Source organism: Carassius auratus, chromosome 10, assembly GCF_003368295.1.
Source record: "Carassius auratus strain Wakin chromosome 10, ASM336829v1, whole genome shotgun sequence".
Taxonomy (NCBI): domain Eukaryota; kingdom Metazoa; phylum Chordata; class Actinopteri; order Cypriniformes; family Cyprinidae; genus Carassius; species Carassius auratus.
In genome coordinates, this window is record NC_039252.1 from 11,437,040 (window position 1) to 11,451,983 (window position 14,944).

Below are 14,944 nucleotides of genomic sequence, written 5' to 3' on the forward strand. Positions count from 1 at the left end.
CATTTAATACCAAAATAGTTTTTTTATTTAGAGTCTTTACATATGTTGTGAGTTATATAATTCTAAAAGACATAGTCCAAATGTCAAAATATGCATATGCCATTACATTTTTACATTCACAATCATAATTCTGATAAATAACTCGATACTTCACTAACTAAACAAAGCTCTAGACTAAATAAACCCTAAATCTAGAGGAAGCAAACCTTTCATGCTGCTAAACTGGTTGTGGACATGCACCTGGTATTTCAGTGCTGTTGGATGGGATGTTAGCCATTTATATTTTTGAAGAGTTTCACAGTGAGCAGATCACATTTCGAAACCCAAGTTCCCTATTGCTGAGTGACTAAACAATGGTGTGTAGTCACACATTTATCGTCACCAGTCACCTAGCTTGAACTTAAATAGCTGAACAGAAATGTAATTCCTTAATTCCCTTTTTATGTTTTGGCAGACAAGTAAACGGTAAAAACTTTTACAGAGAGCAACTTTCACAGCAGAGCATTTCATTTGTACAGTTTACATGAGTAAAGCACATTTATCAACAGACACGCCCTTAAAACACACAAAGAAGAAAAACAGTATATATTCAGAATGCATAATCAGACATATATGAGTGAGGGACCTCTCAGCTCAAGTTTGGGCCACAATACCATCCATATGATCTTAAAATGTATTAAATATACACTGATTAAGTCGCTCAGTCTAAGCACATTGATTCAAGGTCAATTTTCAGCTTCAGTACAACTTCAGCACTGAAGGAATGCTGAGATGTTTATAAGCAGTGGTGAAGACCCAGAGGTGAAAGCTCTTTTGCACTGGTGTCAAAGGTCACGAGGAGCCCTGCCTCTTTTGAATGATCACTCGGAGCATCTCTAGCTGCTGTGCGCGTTGGCTATGGACTGTTATCAGACTTTGGTTCTCTTCTGTAAGTATCCTGTATTCCTCCTCAAGTCGTGCAAACTCCATTGACACCCTTTCATCCTCTAGCAGCTCTGCCATGAGCTCTCTCCTGAGCGTCACAAACACAAACGGGGAAATAACATGTTATAATCATTCGTTACATCACATCTTTTGACGACTGTTTTAATGTAATGATTACATGGAAGGTTAGTGCCAAAATAACATCATATGTGGGCCATGTGTCAGACAGGTGACTAGAGTCGGCGGTTCTGTACCCGAAACTATTTCATAGGAAGTGAAACTGTTGATGCCATAGCTTTGGGTATCTGAATTGATACAATGATCTCAAACGAAAAAAAAAAAAATATATATAGACATTAGACATCTAGATGAAGGGTCTTGTCTGCGGTTTGTAATGTTTCACTAGCTCACTAAAGCACTGAGTCAGCGGTTGATCTGCATATGGCCTTCGGACCATTAACTGTTTGAGCAGGGTTGTAATGTGGTGAGGGCCACGTTTCTGTGTCTTTTGTTTAATGTGAAGGTTGCGGGAAACGAAAAGGGTTAAAAGTGTTTAACTGCACTTGGATGAATCAGAGACATACTATATATACAGTACATCTCTAGAGAACATCAGAAATGGTTCTCTGGTTGATCTTGATGCTTTATCTGAACTCAGTGTATCTGAAAAAGTTCATGTGTGGAAAACACATGAGGGAAAAAAAGAAAATGAGAAAGAGAACAAACACTGGAAATTTACAGTGGCATTGAGATGACAAGAAGGGTTTTGTGTTTCCTTCTATAAATAAACCAGAACCAGCCACTCTCTCACTCTCTCTCTATATGTGTGTGTGTGATATGATGAAATAATTATCATAGTATTTATGGTTTACAAAGTTGTGCATTGATTTAACATAAGTACAATTTCAAGACTAGTTTGCAATTTACGGTAGTGTATGTGGTTTGAAAATGAAATAATGTACTATTTAAAAACTCAAAAAAGTCGTTTGGAAAACGAAAAATTGGAGTATACATGTTAGGCTGTACAGTTTCATCAAAGTGTGGTTTTGCAATGTAAAAAAAAAACATTCCTGCATTCCACAATACAGTAAACCAGGTCTGGTCATCATTACACAGGCCTTTTTAACCAGTAGAGCAGCATGACTCCATGAAGGCAGACAATGGCAGCTTTGATCAGTTGTCTTGTCTGTCTGTTCATACTCACAAATATGTGTGTGTTTATATAATTCATACTGTATCGAAGTTTGTACAAACACAATAGCATATTAATAGAGTAACTAACAGCTCTGACTTTGAAATCGATCTCAGTAATATCATGAATACATGTTGGTGTTTGAGTTATTTTTAAAGCTTACTTCCTATCTTCCAGCCTGGCGATTTCATGTTTGACCTGGTTGAACTCGTTGGCAATCTTGCAGTGGTTTTTGTACACTTCAATGGACTCCTTTAGAGACCGAAACGGCAGCACGGGCTAGTGAGGAAAGTAATGACATTATTACATCACATTTTTTTATTGGTGACACTATGAGTGTTTTGTTTTTCCTAATACTTCAGCACAAACCACAATTGCTCTTTTTAATGAGTTAGTTGACACATATGTTATAGTCTGTCTGATGTAGCTGCATGGACTGGAGACGGAATCAGGAACTTCGTTTTTTTTCTTTTTGATGTTATATTTGGATTGTCTGCTACATCCTGGAATATACACAGAATCGTCATACAGCCTGACTGGAGGGTTTCAATCAATTGATGAAACATAATATGTGGAAACAGTTTGTGAGATGCTTGACTTTTTTTATTCCTTTTGTGTCAGGAACTTCTTCTTTCACAATGACTCACGCCACCGTCCTACAGAATATCAGCCACACAACAAAACCCTTCAACTTCTCCCAGTTTTTCCCCTAATGTGTTGATGTTGTGTGTGTGTGTGTGTGTGTGTGTGCATGACAATTTCAGCATTTCAGAGAGGCACACTGTTATGGGGAATCTTCCTAGCAGCACAAATTTAAATAAAAACTAAATAATTTCATAAACAGCTTTAAAGGTTGCTTAAAATATATCAAAGGATAAAGATTACAGATTTTTTTAATCTACACGATAGTTAGCACATTTCATGATGTGAAGAGACACATGTAAGCAAGAGTTTGCTCCCTTTAGACTTTTCCCTAAAAAACGAGAGTATATTATATTAGTGACAAAGCCTTTTTTTGTTATCTGTAATTTACTAGTTATGTGGAAATAGTTTGCGAAAAACTACTCATCTAGTCATGTTGTCAACGGTCAAAACCAACCCTTCAAGTCAGCATGAAACAGCATTTACGCTCTATTTTACTGTAAAGTATTTTTGATTGAAACAACATATTTAAAAGGGGAAAAAAGTTGGCCAGGATTTTGTGAAAAGTTTTGTGAAAAGTTGGAGGACGTCACCCGATAAAGAAAAGCAAGTTTACATATGATGAATGATTATGAGGAAGTATTGATTTTTCATGCTGTCCACAATAAGACCTAAAAGTCTATTAGATACAAAGTATGTAATTTATGAGCTATATTTTTGATGTAATTAAGATTTTTATTTAATAATAATGAAACAACAACGGTAATAATAATTAATAAAACTGACGGGCTTCTAGTGACAAAGATAAATGTTTTTATATTATTTATGCAATAAAGATTTGTATTTAATAATAATAATAATTAAAACATCAGCAATAATAATAATAAAACTGATGGGCTTCTAGTGAAAAAAATATTTTTAAAAAAAACCCAATAATAATAATAATAATGCTTGCATGGGCTTCTAATGTTAAGAATTAAATGTAATTTTAATCCTAATTATTATTTTGTATTTAATAAATTTATTTTTAATATCATCAACAACAACATTGATAATAATAATGATAATAAATTATTGATAGCAAAAATAATAAGTTTTCATTTAATAATTACCCCTTTTTTATTTAACAAATGTATTTATATTATGTATTAATAATAATATACATGATTGGGATTCTAAAAAAATAAATGTGGTTATTATTTGTATTTAATAAATGCATTTTCAATAATAATAATAATAATAACAATAAATTACAATGTTCATATTTTATTTTAATATTTAATATATTAGTATTTAATATGCATTTATTTTTCTTTCTAATTTATCATTTGTCAGTTTGATAATATCATTCAATTTTGATTTCCTGTTAAGTCTAATGATAAGCTAGAAGAAAATAAAACTAATGCCATCTTGTGGTCTTACGGAAGCATTACTGAAACATTTTCTCAGGAAGAAAGTAGGAATCTTTACAGTAGATGTCCCATTAAATAAACTGAATAAAAGATGCGCATCAAACTGAAAATAGTCAAAGGAGAAACAAATATCCTCAGTCAAAGAAGAGACAATAACAAACATTTTAAAGCAGCAGTAATATATTTCTGTGATCTGCAGATGTTCATTAAGTTCTCTGGGTTAATATGGGGCTATTCCTGTCTGGTTTCTCTTCTTTCCTCGTGAAACTTACATGCAGGATCATTTCACTTCACCCTTGTTTAAAACAGTCTCACTCCTGCTGATTCTGCTGTTCAACCCTAATATTAGCACAGTGGATTTAGTCTTTCTACAGTTTTTTCTGCACACCAGTCACACTATGACCCTAAACTGTGATTATCACACACAACAATCTTTAGTTGTTAGATATAAAGTCAGATGTATAATATCTACTACTACTAGAGGCTTATTAAAGCTGCATTCTCTAGCAGACCCTGTAATTGTATTCTAAGCATGCAGTACTATGCCGTCATGTATTAAACAGATTATTAATAAACTTTACCTGCAGGCGTTGTTCAAGGTCAGGGAATGATGGAAGGGGATCCTCTGCATCTTTCAACTCTGAGAGGAAGAGAAAGCCAGAGGAACACGTCTGGTATGCTAATGTTTGAGATCTTTACTCCAAGGCCTTGGTGGTGACATCTACATCCATCTAATCAGCTAAATCATACCACAGTGCACACGACACCACAACATGTCCAGTTAGCTGTTTATGCTGATCCAGGGCCAGTCTCCCTTGTGTTAACATGTGGCCATTCACCTAGAAACTGCTTCCAGATCAGTGTGAAAACCCAAATTTGAGCACCACCTGTCCGGCCATGGACTCCAAATCCTGAACGGACAGATTGAAAGTAACTATCTCCCAGGTTCTTCACAATGGCTTGTCTTTAGCGAGCGCTCTGACAGACAGCTATGTCCAGTGGGGCTCACTCACTCACGCTGAGAATCCTCTGATGCAGCCAGCTAAAAACAGGCCTGTTTACTGTCATGCATCAGCCAGACGGCCAATTAGAAGATAAATATACATAAACATTTGCAAGGGTAATATCTGAAACATGATATGCACGTGATTCCTGCAGAATGTGGCCAGGTGTGGAGGAGCATGACCCTTTCATCTCATTTTGGCAAACTGACTGATTATTATTATTATTATTATTATTATTATTATTATTATTAATCAGTCTTGCATTGTTTTATATAATAAAATATAATATAAGAAAAACATATACATTTTTGTAAATGCATTATTTTAAAGTACAAATGTTTAAAATGTATACAGAAATTACATACAATATGAATTTTATTATGTATAGGCATGATGTTAATAATATCATTTTAAATAATTAGATTATTTATTCGTTTGTTATTAATTATGAGCATTATTTATTTAAGCATTTATTTTAGTTTAGTTTACTTTTGGAGTAATACACTTTTTTTAAAGATACTGTTTCCCTGTTTATTTCATAATTTATTTGTAAACTAAACGCATAGATAAGCGCATTAATGCAGATAATTAATAATCACCAAATAAATATTTTTTTTACATTTTCATTAACAAGTGACTTCATTTCTCTATATGTGTATAGTGTGTGTGTTTATATATATATTTTTTATTGTAGGATGTTATATTAGTGTTATTTTATGTATAATAACAGTGTGTGTATGTGTGTTCGTGTAGAATTAAATTTCTTGTATAATTGTACAATAGAGAGAGAGTAATATAATATATATAATATATATAATATATATATATATATATATATATATATATATATATATATATATATATATATATATATATATATATTAGTTTTACAGTTTAGTTTTGTAGTTATGTAAATGTATTTTAGTTTAGTTTATTTTACTATTTAGTTTTAATATTTATTTATTTTAGTTAAACTAAATTAATTTGAATGTTTTAGTTTGAGTGGCTGTTAATCTCTCTCTCACACACAAACACACACACACACACACACAAAGAAAAAAGTAAAGAAGGAAGGATCGTCGGAAAGAAGACTAATATGTAGCATGCTATGTGTAGGACTTTGTTTGTGTTCCACTTTTGGGAAAGAAAAAATGGACGCCGGGCAAAGTAGCGACGAAGCGTGAAGTAATAAATGCTTTTAAATTTAGGCCAGTGTTCTAAAAGCAAATGAGTGAATCACGCAGCAGTGAGGTATTAAAACAGAAACCTGATGCTGCAATGCCCAGGCAGCAGCTGCCATCAAAGCATTTTCCCGGATAGCTGTAAAACACTTTGACAGCGCTGTTGACTTTGTGGCTAGGTGGATATTTTGTTTTTAAGATGCCAGAGATCAACTAAAATAGAGGGGGCACCTGTTTCTTTGGAAAGGATGGCAAAAGTTGAATTGATCCCACATGAGAGGCTTTGGGTGGGTTTTGCTTGTTGCCATTTTGGTCGAAGTCATGCATCGTGTGGACCTCTATTTCAGTCTCTCAGTCGCATTGTCTTTTTCACAAGCATGTCAATTTCTAAAATAATAATCTGCAGATGTGTTACCCGAGGTTTCGTCGAGGCTGAAAGAGATTTGTACTTCAGGTTTATCTGCAGAGACTCGTCTAGCTGAGGTGATCATTTATTCCTAGAAAAAGAGCAGATGTGGATTAAACGGGTGGATATGAACTTTATTCATGCCTCTGATGTATGAGATCAGCAGCCTTTCAGGGGCCATGAGAAGGTTTCATCATGTGCCCAAAGCTGCATCAAGATTAAACAATTGGAGACGGATCCTCGTCCAGCCAACAAATGAGATCATACCTCTGTACTGGCTGCACAGTGTTTCTTAGTCTTGAAATGACTTGTTAAATCATATTTGTTTATAGCAATATATATTTACTTTGCTTAAAATGTATATATTTTTACAGATGATGGAAAGCCCAATGTTAATGTCATGCAAAGTGTGAAAAGGCTACTATTTAGCCTGTTAAAAGGCTCATTGGCTACTGTAAGTTTACTTCGTTAAAGCTAAAAGAAGATTTTTATGAATTTAAATGTGTTACATGTGACTATAGGAAGCAATAAAAGCCCCTTACCTGACAGTAGAAACAGATTTACAGAAAACTCTGTAATAAAAATCTTAAAAGAGCCTCAAGGGTCGCTCAGCAGAGGACACAGAGCTGGAGACACTCCATTGAGGATCCTGTAGATCTTCTTCACTGTGTTTATGCTGTAAAAAGTCACAGTAAACTACTCGTAATCCTCGCAGTGAACACTGAGAAGCCAAAAGCAGGCTCACAAAGTAATGACAGCTCTTCAGCAGGAGTCTGTCAGAGTGGCACTGTGATTGTTTGTGTGCCAGCCAGACGTCAATTAAATGGCTCAGATGACTTTACACTGCAACAATGTCCTTCACTTCTATCAGCTCTGAGTCACCTACACTTTCACAAGAACAATGCAAAGGTTTGAGTTTTTTTTTTCTTCGTTTTTTTTTCATAGTAGAAATTTTGTGCTTTGTTTAGATGTTTTTTTTAAGAGCTTTGTGCATCAGATTGATCGCAAAACAGTCCCACAGAACAAAAATCTAAATATATTTTTAAAAAGTAAAAAATATATATGTAAAAAAAGATATATTAATATAAAATTTAAACAAAATCTAAAGATATTTAAAATAAAGTAGATTAAATAAAACAGATTAATGAATAGTAGAATAATAAATCAACACACTTGAATAAGTTCAAAGATTAATTTGCTTCAAACTAATTGTTTTAGATTATTAAATAAGTGATATTAATACTTAACATATATGAGGTTTATCAAAATATTTAACATTTAAATTTATTTAAAATATTTATTTAAATTTAAAATTAGAAATTGTATATTTAAATGGACCCCCCCCCCCCCCAACACACACACAAACTGAGATCAAATAGATTGCAAAATAGTAAGTGCATTTTTTTTTATTAAAATTTTTATTTTTTATGTTAAACAAAGATTTTGAAGAGAAAAAAAGACGTTCATAAATAAATAAATAAATTTTCTGTTATTGGGTGGGGATCAATCGACCCATTCGGCGCTCCACTCTCTTGTCTGTTTGAGTCAGTAATCCGTGTTTCGGCTCTCTGCAGCGGCGCCTGTTCTTTCTTAGCTGCATGCTTCTCGTGCGCTGCAGCCTCATCCAGCATCAGTTCAATATCTCTTTTATCTGCTCAAAATGGCTCTTCACGTCCCCAAAGCCCCGGGCTTTGCTCAGATGTTAAAGGATGGTGCGAAGGTAGGGCTGCTGAAGCAGTGTTTTGCTCCTATTGTGTTGTTTATAGAGCGCACGCAGTGACTCCACATAGAGGTTTCTAGAAGATGGGCCTCATAGAGCCCAACTCACGTTACCGGTAAAACAAGCACACGCTTCAGACTTCAACGGAAGAATACAATTGTGTACAAGGCCGTCATTACTGTTAGGTCTCAATGAAATATGGAGGGTTTGACAGAACTTGTGTTTCGTTAGAAAGTAACGGAAGAATGAAGTTAACGTTAGCATGTTAGCTTTAGACATGTGCCACTGACAGACAGACACTCAACTGACTTGCAGGTCATTTAAGGAAGTAACATTACATTGATTTAGGTAAGCTGTAGATTCACAACACTCTTTAAATGTAACGTTACATTTTAAAATGTTTTTTTTTTTTAACGTGTGTGTGTATATATATATATATATATATATATATATATATATATATATATATATATATATATATATATATATATATATATATATAATACGTGAAGAGTTAAACCAGGATGCAGTTTGCCATAAAAGGGCAGTTCACCATTCGTGATCTCTGGATATTCGGTTTGTTGATATTCTGATCATATCATTTAATCATAGGATTTAACCAAATAACACAATTTGCTTTCAAATCATATTTTTTGTTCCAGTTAATTTGCTCTTGTAACGGTTAGGTTCTAAATTATTAAGTATTAGATTTTTTTAAATAGATATTCACGCCCGTAGCTCTGACAAATGCTGTTGGATAAACATTATACCAGCAAATATCATTACTGCTACCCATGGTTCTTTCTGATAGATATATACCAATGTAGCATTGCTTTCTGTTTTCTTTGTATGATAGTAATGGTGCATGAATCTGCAATTACTGCAAGATGTGTACACACAGTTACTTAAAGAAGTATTACCCTATACATAATAGAAATGTCAGCTGATCCCTCTCTGCCTAGTATTTCACTTTGAAATAATCAATCAGCATATTAGTTGGTGTTCAATATTGAAACCACTAAGCAGCCCCAAGTGTTATATGTTTTTAAAATATGAAGTTATTTTTGACTTCCGTTTGCTATTTGCTTTCCACAATCAGCACTATTCAGGTCTTGAGGAGGCTGTTTACAGGAACATCCAAGCATGCAAAGAACTGGCACAGACCACAAGAACTGCATACGGACCCAATGGTGAGGCTCTTTCTTCACTCTGATGTATTAAACCTTTTTAGTGGTATCACATGATCATTTAATTCTGTACAGGTATGAACAAAATGGTCATCAACCACTTGGAGAAACTCTTTGTTACAAATGATGCTGCCACCATTCTCAGAGAGCTGGAGGTAAATAATAGTAGCTGTGAAAAGAAAAAAGAAAAAAACAGAAGTAATGCATATTATTTGGAAGAATATATGTCTCTTTGTTATTTATTTATATTTGTATCTCGCTCTCTCTTTTCTTTCTTTCCTTCCTTCCCTGAAGGTTCAGCACCCGGCAGCCAAAATGATCGTGATGGCATCCCACATGCAAGAGCAGGAAGTAGGTGACGGCACAAACTTTGTGCTGGTGTTTGCTGGTGCTCTGCTGGAGCTTGCAGAGGAGCTGTTGAGGATGGGCCTGTCTGTTTCAGAGGTCAGTAAACAACCACACTAATGCAGTACATCACTGTCAGGAAAGAGCTTGCATTAAGTGGTTTTAAGAAAGCCCAAAAAGCAAAGGAGAACATATATATATATATATATATATATTATTTTATTTATTTATTTATTTATTTTTTTTTTTTATATATATATATATATAAGAGTCCCAACTCAATGTTTGGTTCCCATACTAAAAAAAATTCTGTATCTTTTCTGGATCAAAACAGACCCGAATGCATTATGGGGATTAATAGTATGATTAATCCCTGCAAATTCATGTTAAATTGAGAACTGCTAATTTATTTGCATTATTGATAGCATGTTTGCCCGAGCTGATGATTATGTTGAATCCCAGGTGATTGAGGGTTACGAGATGGCATGTAAGAAAGCTCTGGAGATTCTGCCCGACTGCGTCTGTTCGTCTGTGAAGAACCTGCACGATCTGGATGAGGCCACAGCCATGATCCGCTCAGCCGTCATGAGCAAACAATACGGCAATGAAGACTTCCTGGGCAACCTTATAGCACAGGCCTGCGGTAAGGCATCGCTTCGGTGTACTCTAGCAAAGTGGTTTACTTTTGTGATTATTTTGTTTTTTATTTAGTGATTTAAAAAATATATATATTATTACGTTATTCATAATCATTTTATTACCACTACTTCTTTTACAGTCTCCATCTTCCCTGAGTCTGGCAATTTCAATGTTGACAATGTCAGAGTGTGCAAAATTTTGGTAAGTTAACATGATTATAGGCACTGCTTTAAATGAATGAGTGTCTGTGGGTGAATTTCAGTTTTTTCTTTCTTTTTTCTTTGTAGGGCTGTGGACTGAACTCTTCTTTGATGCTTCATGGGATGGTATTTAAGAAAGAGACAGAAGGAGACATCACATCAGTGAAAGATGCAAAGATAGCGGTGTTCTCCTGTCCGTTTGACGGCATGGTTACTGAAACAAAGGTAGGAAAATGCTTATTGGACTGGATTAGATGGACCTATTTTGTATCTATGGTTTGACAGTATTTCTTTTGTATGATGCTCAAGAAATGTGCATCAAATCATGTTCTCCTTTGCTTTTTGTGCTTTCTTCCTTCAATATTTCTTTCTGATGCTTCACAGGGAACAGTACTTATAAAGAACGCAGAGGAGCTCATGAATTTCAGTAAAGGAGAAGAGGACCTGATGGAGGCCCAGGTGAAGTCTATTGCTGATTCAGGGGCCAATGTGGTTGTGACTGGGGGCAAAGTCGCTGACATGGCCCTTCATTACGCCAACAAGTACAAGCTCATGGTGGTCAGGTGAGAGAGAGGAACATGTCTTCTTTTTTTGTGTTGCTTGATTCTGTATTTTTTTTTTTTTTTTTATGTGTTGGCTTGTTAAATGAGAATAAAAGCACAGTTTATGAATGCTGTTTGTGCTACACCCAGGCTGAATTCAAAGTGGGACCTCAGAAGACTATGCAAAACGGTGGGAGCCACAGCATTGCCCAGACTGGTGAGTTATGTTTCAGGAGTGCATTTTGTATGATGTAAGTTGGTGACAAGGCAGTTAAATTAATTATGGTCACTTTGTATCAGTTTCAATGTTTTTTCAAAACCAATTTTTTTTCAAATCTGATTTTTCAAAACAGACTCCCCCGACCCCAGAGGAGATGGGACACTGTGACAGTGTGTACCTCTCTGAAGTTGGAGATACACAGGTTGTGGTCTTCAAACATGGTAAGGATATTCTAACAAGGACCCAGATGCAAAGCGGAGAACTGTGCGCAAGTGCACCTAGAACAAAAGCTTTTTTAACACACAGTGTGGTCATGCAACATGTTGATTTATGTAGGTAGTTATTTGATGCTATAAAAACGGGATGTGGTGGCATGATTGTGATCTTACCATTGGGCCTGCGGGAGTTTGGCAGGGGCTTTGATACTGAGGCTGCACCTCATGACACAACTACGCAGACTCTGGCTTCAGACGAATCTCTACTGCGAGACTCTGCCTCCAGACGAATCTCTGCTGTACAGACTCTGGCTTCAAATGAATCTCTGCTGCGCAGACTCTGGTTCCAAACCAATCTCTACTGCCTTAGATTCTGGCTCTAGACGAATCTCTGCTGCGCAGACTCATTCTCAAAATGATGCAAAATGGCAGCGGCCATAATGGGGTGCTTTGGCTTCACTTTTCTATAGTGGAAATTTAATTCTAATTTACAGTCTGTCTGTAACCATGAAAAAGATTTAAATGATTTATGATAAAATTGTACTTAAATCTAAACCAAACTAAAAGTAAACCAGTGCTAAAATGTACCAACAATTAAAATATATAAATATATTTTATTATTATTATTATGATTTTGGAGTGAAATGTGGCAAATTCACTCACGAACGTCATGCAGATAAATGTTTTTGTGGACTTTTTTTTTTTTCTTGATTTTTGATTCTTGTTAGACAAACTGATCTTTATGAATGTTGTTTAGTCTGGCAGTGATGTATCCAGACAGCTCATGTCATCTCACTCCTTTAATTTCTAGATAAAGAGGATGGTGCCATCGCTACTTTAGTAATTCGTGGGTCCACAGACAACCTGATGGATGACATTGAGCGTGCCATCGATGATGGAGTTAACACCTTTAAAGTCCTTGTCAGAGTGAGCTACTTTAAAACTCCACCCCAAAAAACACTTCTAATGGAAGTCTTTTAAATCATGACAAAATGTGACCCTAACAAAAACATTTCCCCTCAGGATGCACGTCTGTGTCCGGGTGCCGGTGCCACTGAAATTGAGCTGGCGAAACACATCACCTCATATGGAGAAGTAAGCAAATCAGTCTCATCTCATTTTGCTGTTGACAACCTGAATAGTGTCAATAATTTGAACATGTCCTCTAAAGTCTTGCCCAGGCCTGGAGCAGTACGCCATCAAGAAATACGCAGAGGCGTTTGAAATGCTGCCCCGTGCTCTGGCAGAGAACTCTGGCGTCAAGGGTAATGAGCTGATCTCCAAACTGTACGCCGCACACCACGAGGGCAACAAGAACTCTGGCTTTGATATTGAGGTGAGAGAAAAAGCAGCCGTTACTAATTTGGAGGCAGCAGACCTGAAATAAATAGAAAGAAGGACCCAAAAATAATGCATTTTAGGGTGTAATTGATGACTATATACTTGTTTTAAACCATTCAGGGAGAGGGGCCTGCATTGAAGGATGTGATGGAGGCTGGTATCCTTGATCCATACCTGGTCAAGCACTGGGGAATCAAACTGGCCACAAACGCAGCCATCACTGTTCTCCGTGTGGACCAGGTTAGATTTACAATTATGTGTCTTTCAGTTTCTTATTCCATTCATGTTTATCCATTTAGGTGCTTTGGTAGCCTGTTACTTTCTGTATTATAATGTGATGTGTATGTGCCAGATTATTATGGCAAAGCCAGCAGGGGGACCCAAAGCCCCCAAACAGCAAGGACACTGGGACAAAGATGGTTGGGATGAGGAGCCCGACAAATTTGATACACATCATTGATAAGAAATCCTAAATAATTGCTAAGGTGCACAAAAACTGTTTGGAGTGCCTAACCACTGGAGTGTGAATCGGGTTGCATGAACACTGTGGAAATTCACCATGAATTTGTTGATGAAATAGGTCTAGCTCTAGCCTGTCATTACACCAGAGATAAAATAGTTAATGCTGTTTAGCATTAGTTAACAGTAAGTTGGGCATAGCTCATCCAATAGTAAAAATTATGGTAGCACTTTATTTTACAGTCCTGTTCCTCATGTACATACTATGTACTTATTATAGTAATTACAATAACTATGTAAATAACTAGGTACTAACCCTGAACCTACCCCTAAACCTAACCCTTCCCCATGTAGTTACCTTGTGTTACCAGAACTTTCTTAGATAAATACACTAAGTACACTATAAATACATGTTAGTACACGTACTGTAAAATAAAGTGCAACCAAAATTATTCATCATCATTTACTCAGCCTCAAGTTGTCCTAGACCTATATGAATTTTGTTCTTCTGTTATATACAAAAGAAGATATTTTGAAGAATATAGAATGTGTTTTAAACCAAACAGCTGCTGGTAGCCATCAACTTTTAATAGTATGGGAAAAAAAAATACTGCTACCAGCAACGGTTCGGTTACCGGCATTGTTCAAAACAATCTTTTTGTTAAACATGTATGGGAACGCATGAGATTGAGTAAATGACACTTTTTTCATATTTGGTTGAACTATCCCCTTTTCATTAGTGAGATTATGGTAGTCTCCTAACTTTCTGTTTTAAACCTACTAAGTTCAAGATATATTTTTCTTCACGAGCATCACTAACTTATGTCATTTTCTGTGACATTTTGAATGCAGTCGGTTTTTTTGGCACGATTTACTTGCATGCCGTTTGCACTAAAAGCACCTTTTTCACACAGGATATTGCACTGTGCACAATTGACTGTCTTTAACTCTGTAAGTGTCTGACATTGTCTGTTCTCCTCCACAGATTATAATGGCCAAGCCGGCTGGTGGACCCAAACCTCCACAAGGAAAGAAGGACTGGGATGAGGATGACTGATATCACTAACCTGTGTCTCCCTGTCACCGTCTTAGCTTTTCAAGTGTTGTGTATTTAATATCTAGCCCCCATTTGTTTTGTATTTTTTTTTTAGGAGAAGCCATCCACGTTAACGTTGAGTGGCTCTGAGCTGTTATTCTGGTCCTAATAAAGGCACTTGAGCTGTCGGCATCTTTGTCTCTTCTTTTAAATAATGCTTGACGTACAGGAAAATGCAGCATAATTTTTATGCTTTGACATTCTTGAAAACATTAAACT

General features: G+C 35.7%; 2 protein-coding genes across 4 annotated transcripts; one reads left to right on the forward strand and one right to left on the reverse strand.

Moving 5' to 3' along the window:
- Window positions 1–2: 2 nt before the first annotated feature.
- map3k7cl (map3k7 C-terminal like) lies at window positions 3–7,606 on the reverse strand. 2 transcript variants are annotated; one of them, XM_026273663.1, is made up of 5 exons: window positions 7,304–7,606; window positions 6,771–6,852; window positions 4,752–4,810; window positions 2,280–2,395; window positions 3–1,012 (listed from the first exon to the last, which is right to left on the reverse strand). In XM_026273663.1, the coding sequence occupies exons 2-5, from the start codon at window positions 6,844–6,846 to the stop codon at window positions 832–834; spliced, it is 432 nt and encodes a 143-aa protein (XP_026129448.1). In that variant the 5' UTR covers window positions 6,847–6,852; window positions 7,304–7,606; the 3' UTR covers window positions 3–831. The 2 variants fall into 2 exon arrangements, with proteins under 2 accessions (XP_026129448.1, XP_026129450.1); XM_026273665.1 differs by lacking the exon at window positions 7,304–7,606 and having other exon boundaries at window positions 6,771–6,990.
- An 815-nt stretch (window positions 7,607–8,421) lies between these two features.
- On the forward strand, window positions 8,422–14,857 carry cct8 (chaperonin containing TCP1, subunit 8 (theta)). Of its 2 annotated transcripts, XM_026273666.1 has the most exons (16): window positions 8,422–8,481; window positions 9,581–9,671; window positions 9,744–9,823; window positions 9,963–10,112; window positions 10,476–10,656; window positions 10,792–10,853; window positions 10,940–11,077; window positions 11,237–11,415; window positions 11,545–11,611; window positions 11,748–11,835; window positions 12,641–12,756; window positions 12,853–12,924; window positions 13,001–13,165; window positions 13,291–13,410; window positions 13,523–13,655; window positions 14,615–14,857. In XM_026273666.1, the coding sequence occupies exons 1-15, from the start codon at window positions 8,422–8,424 to the stop codon at window positions 13,628–13,630; spliced, it is 1,677 nt and encodes a 558-aa protein (XP_026129451.1). In that variant the 3' UTR covers window positions 13,631–13,655; window positions 14,615–14,857. The 2 variants fall into 2 exon arrangements, with proteins under 2 accessions (XP_026129451.1, XP_026129452.1); XM_026273667.1 differs by lacking the exon at window positions 13,523–13,655.
- Window positions 14,858–14,944: the final 87 nt, after the last annotated feature.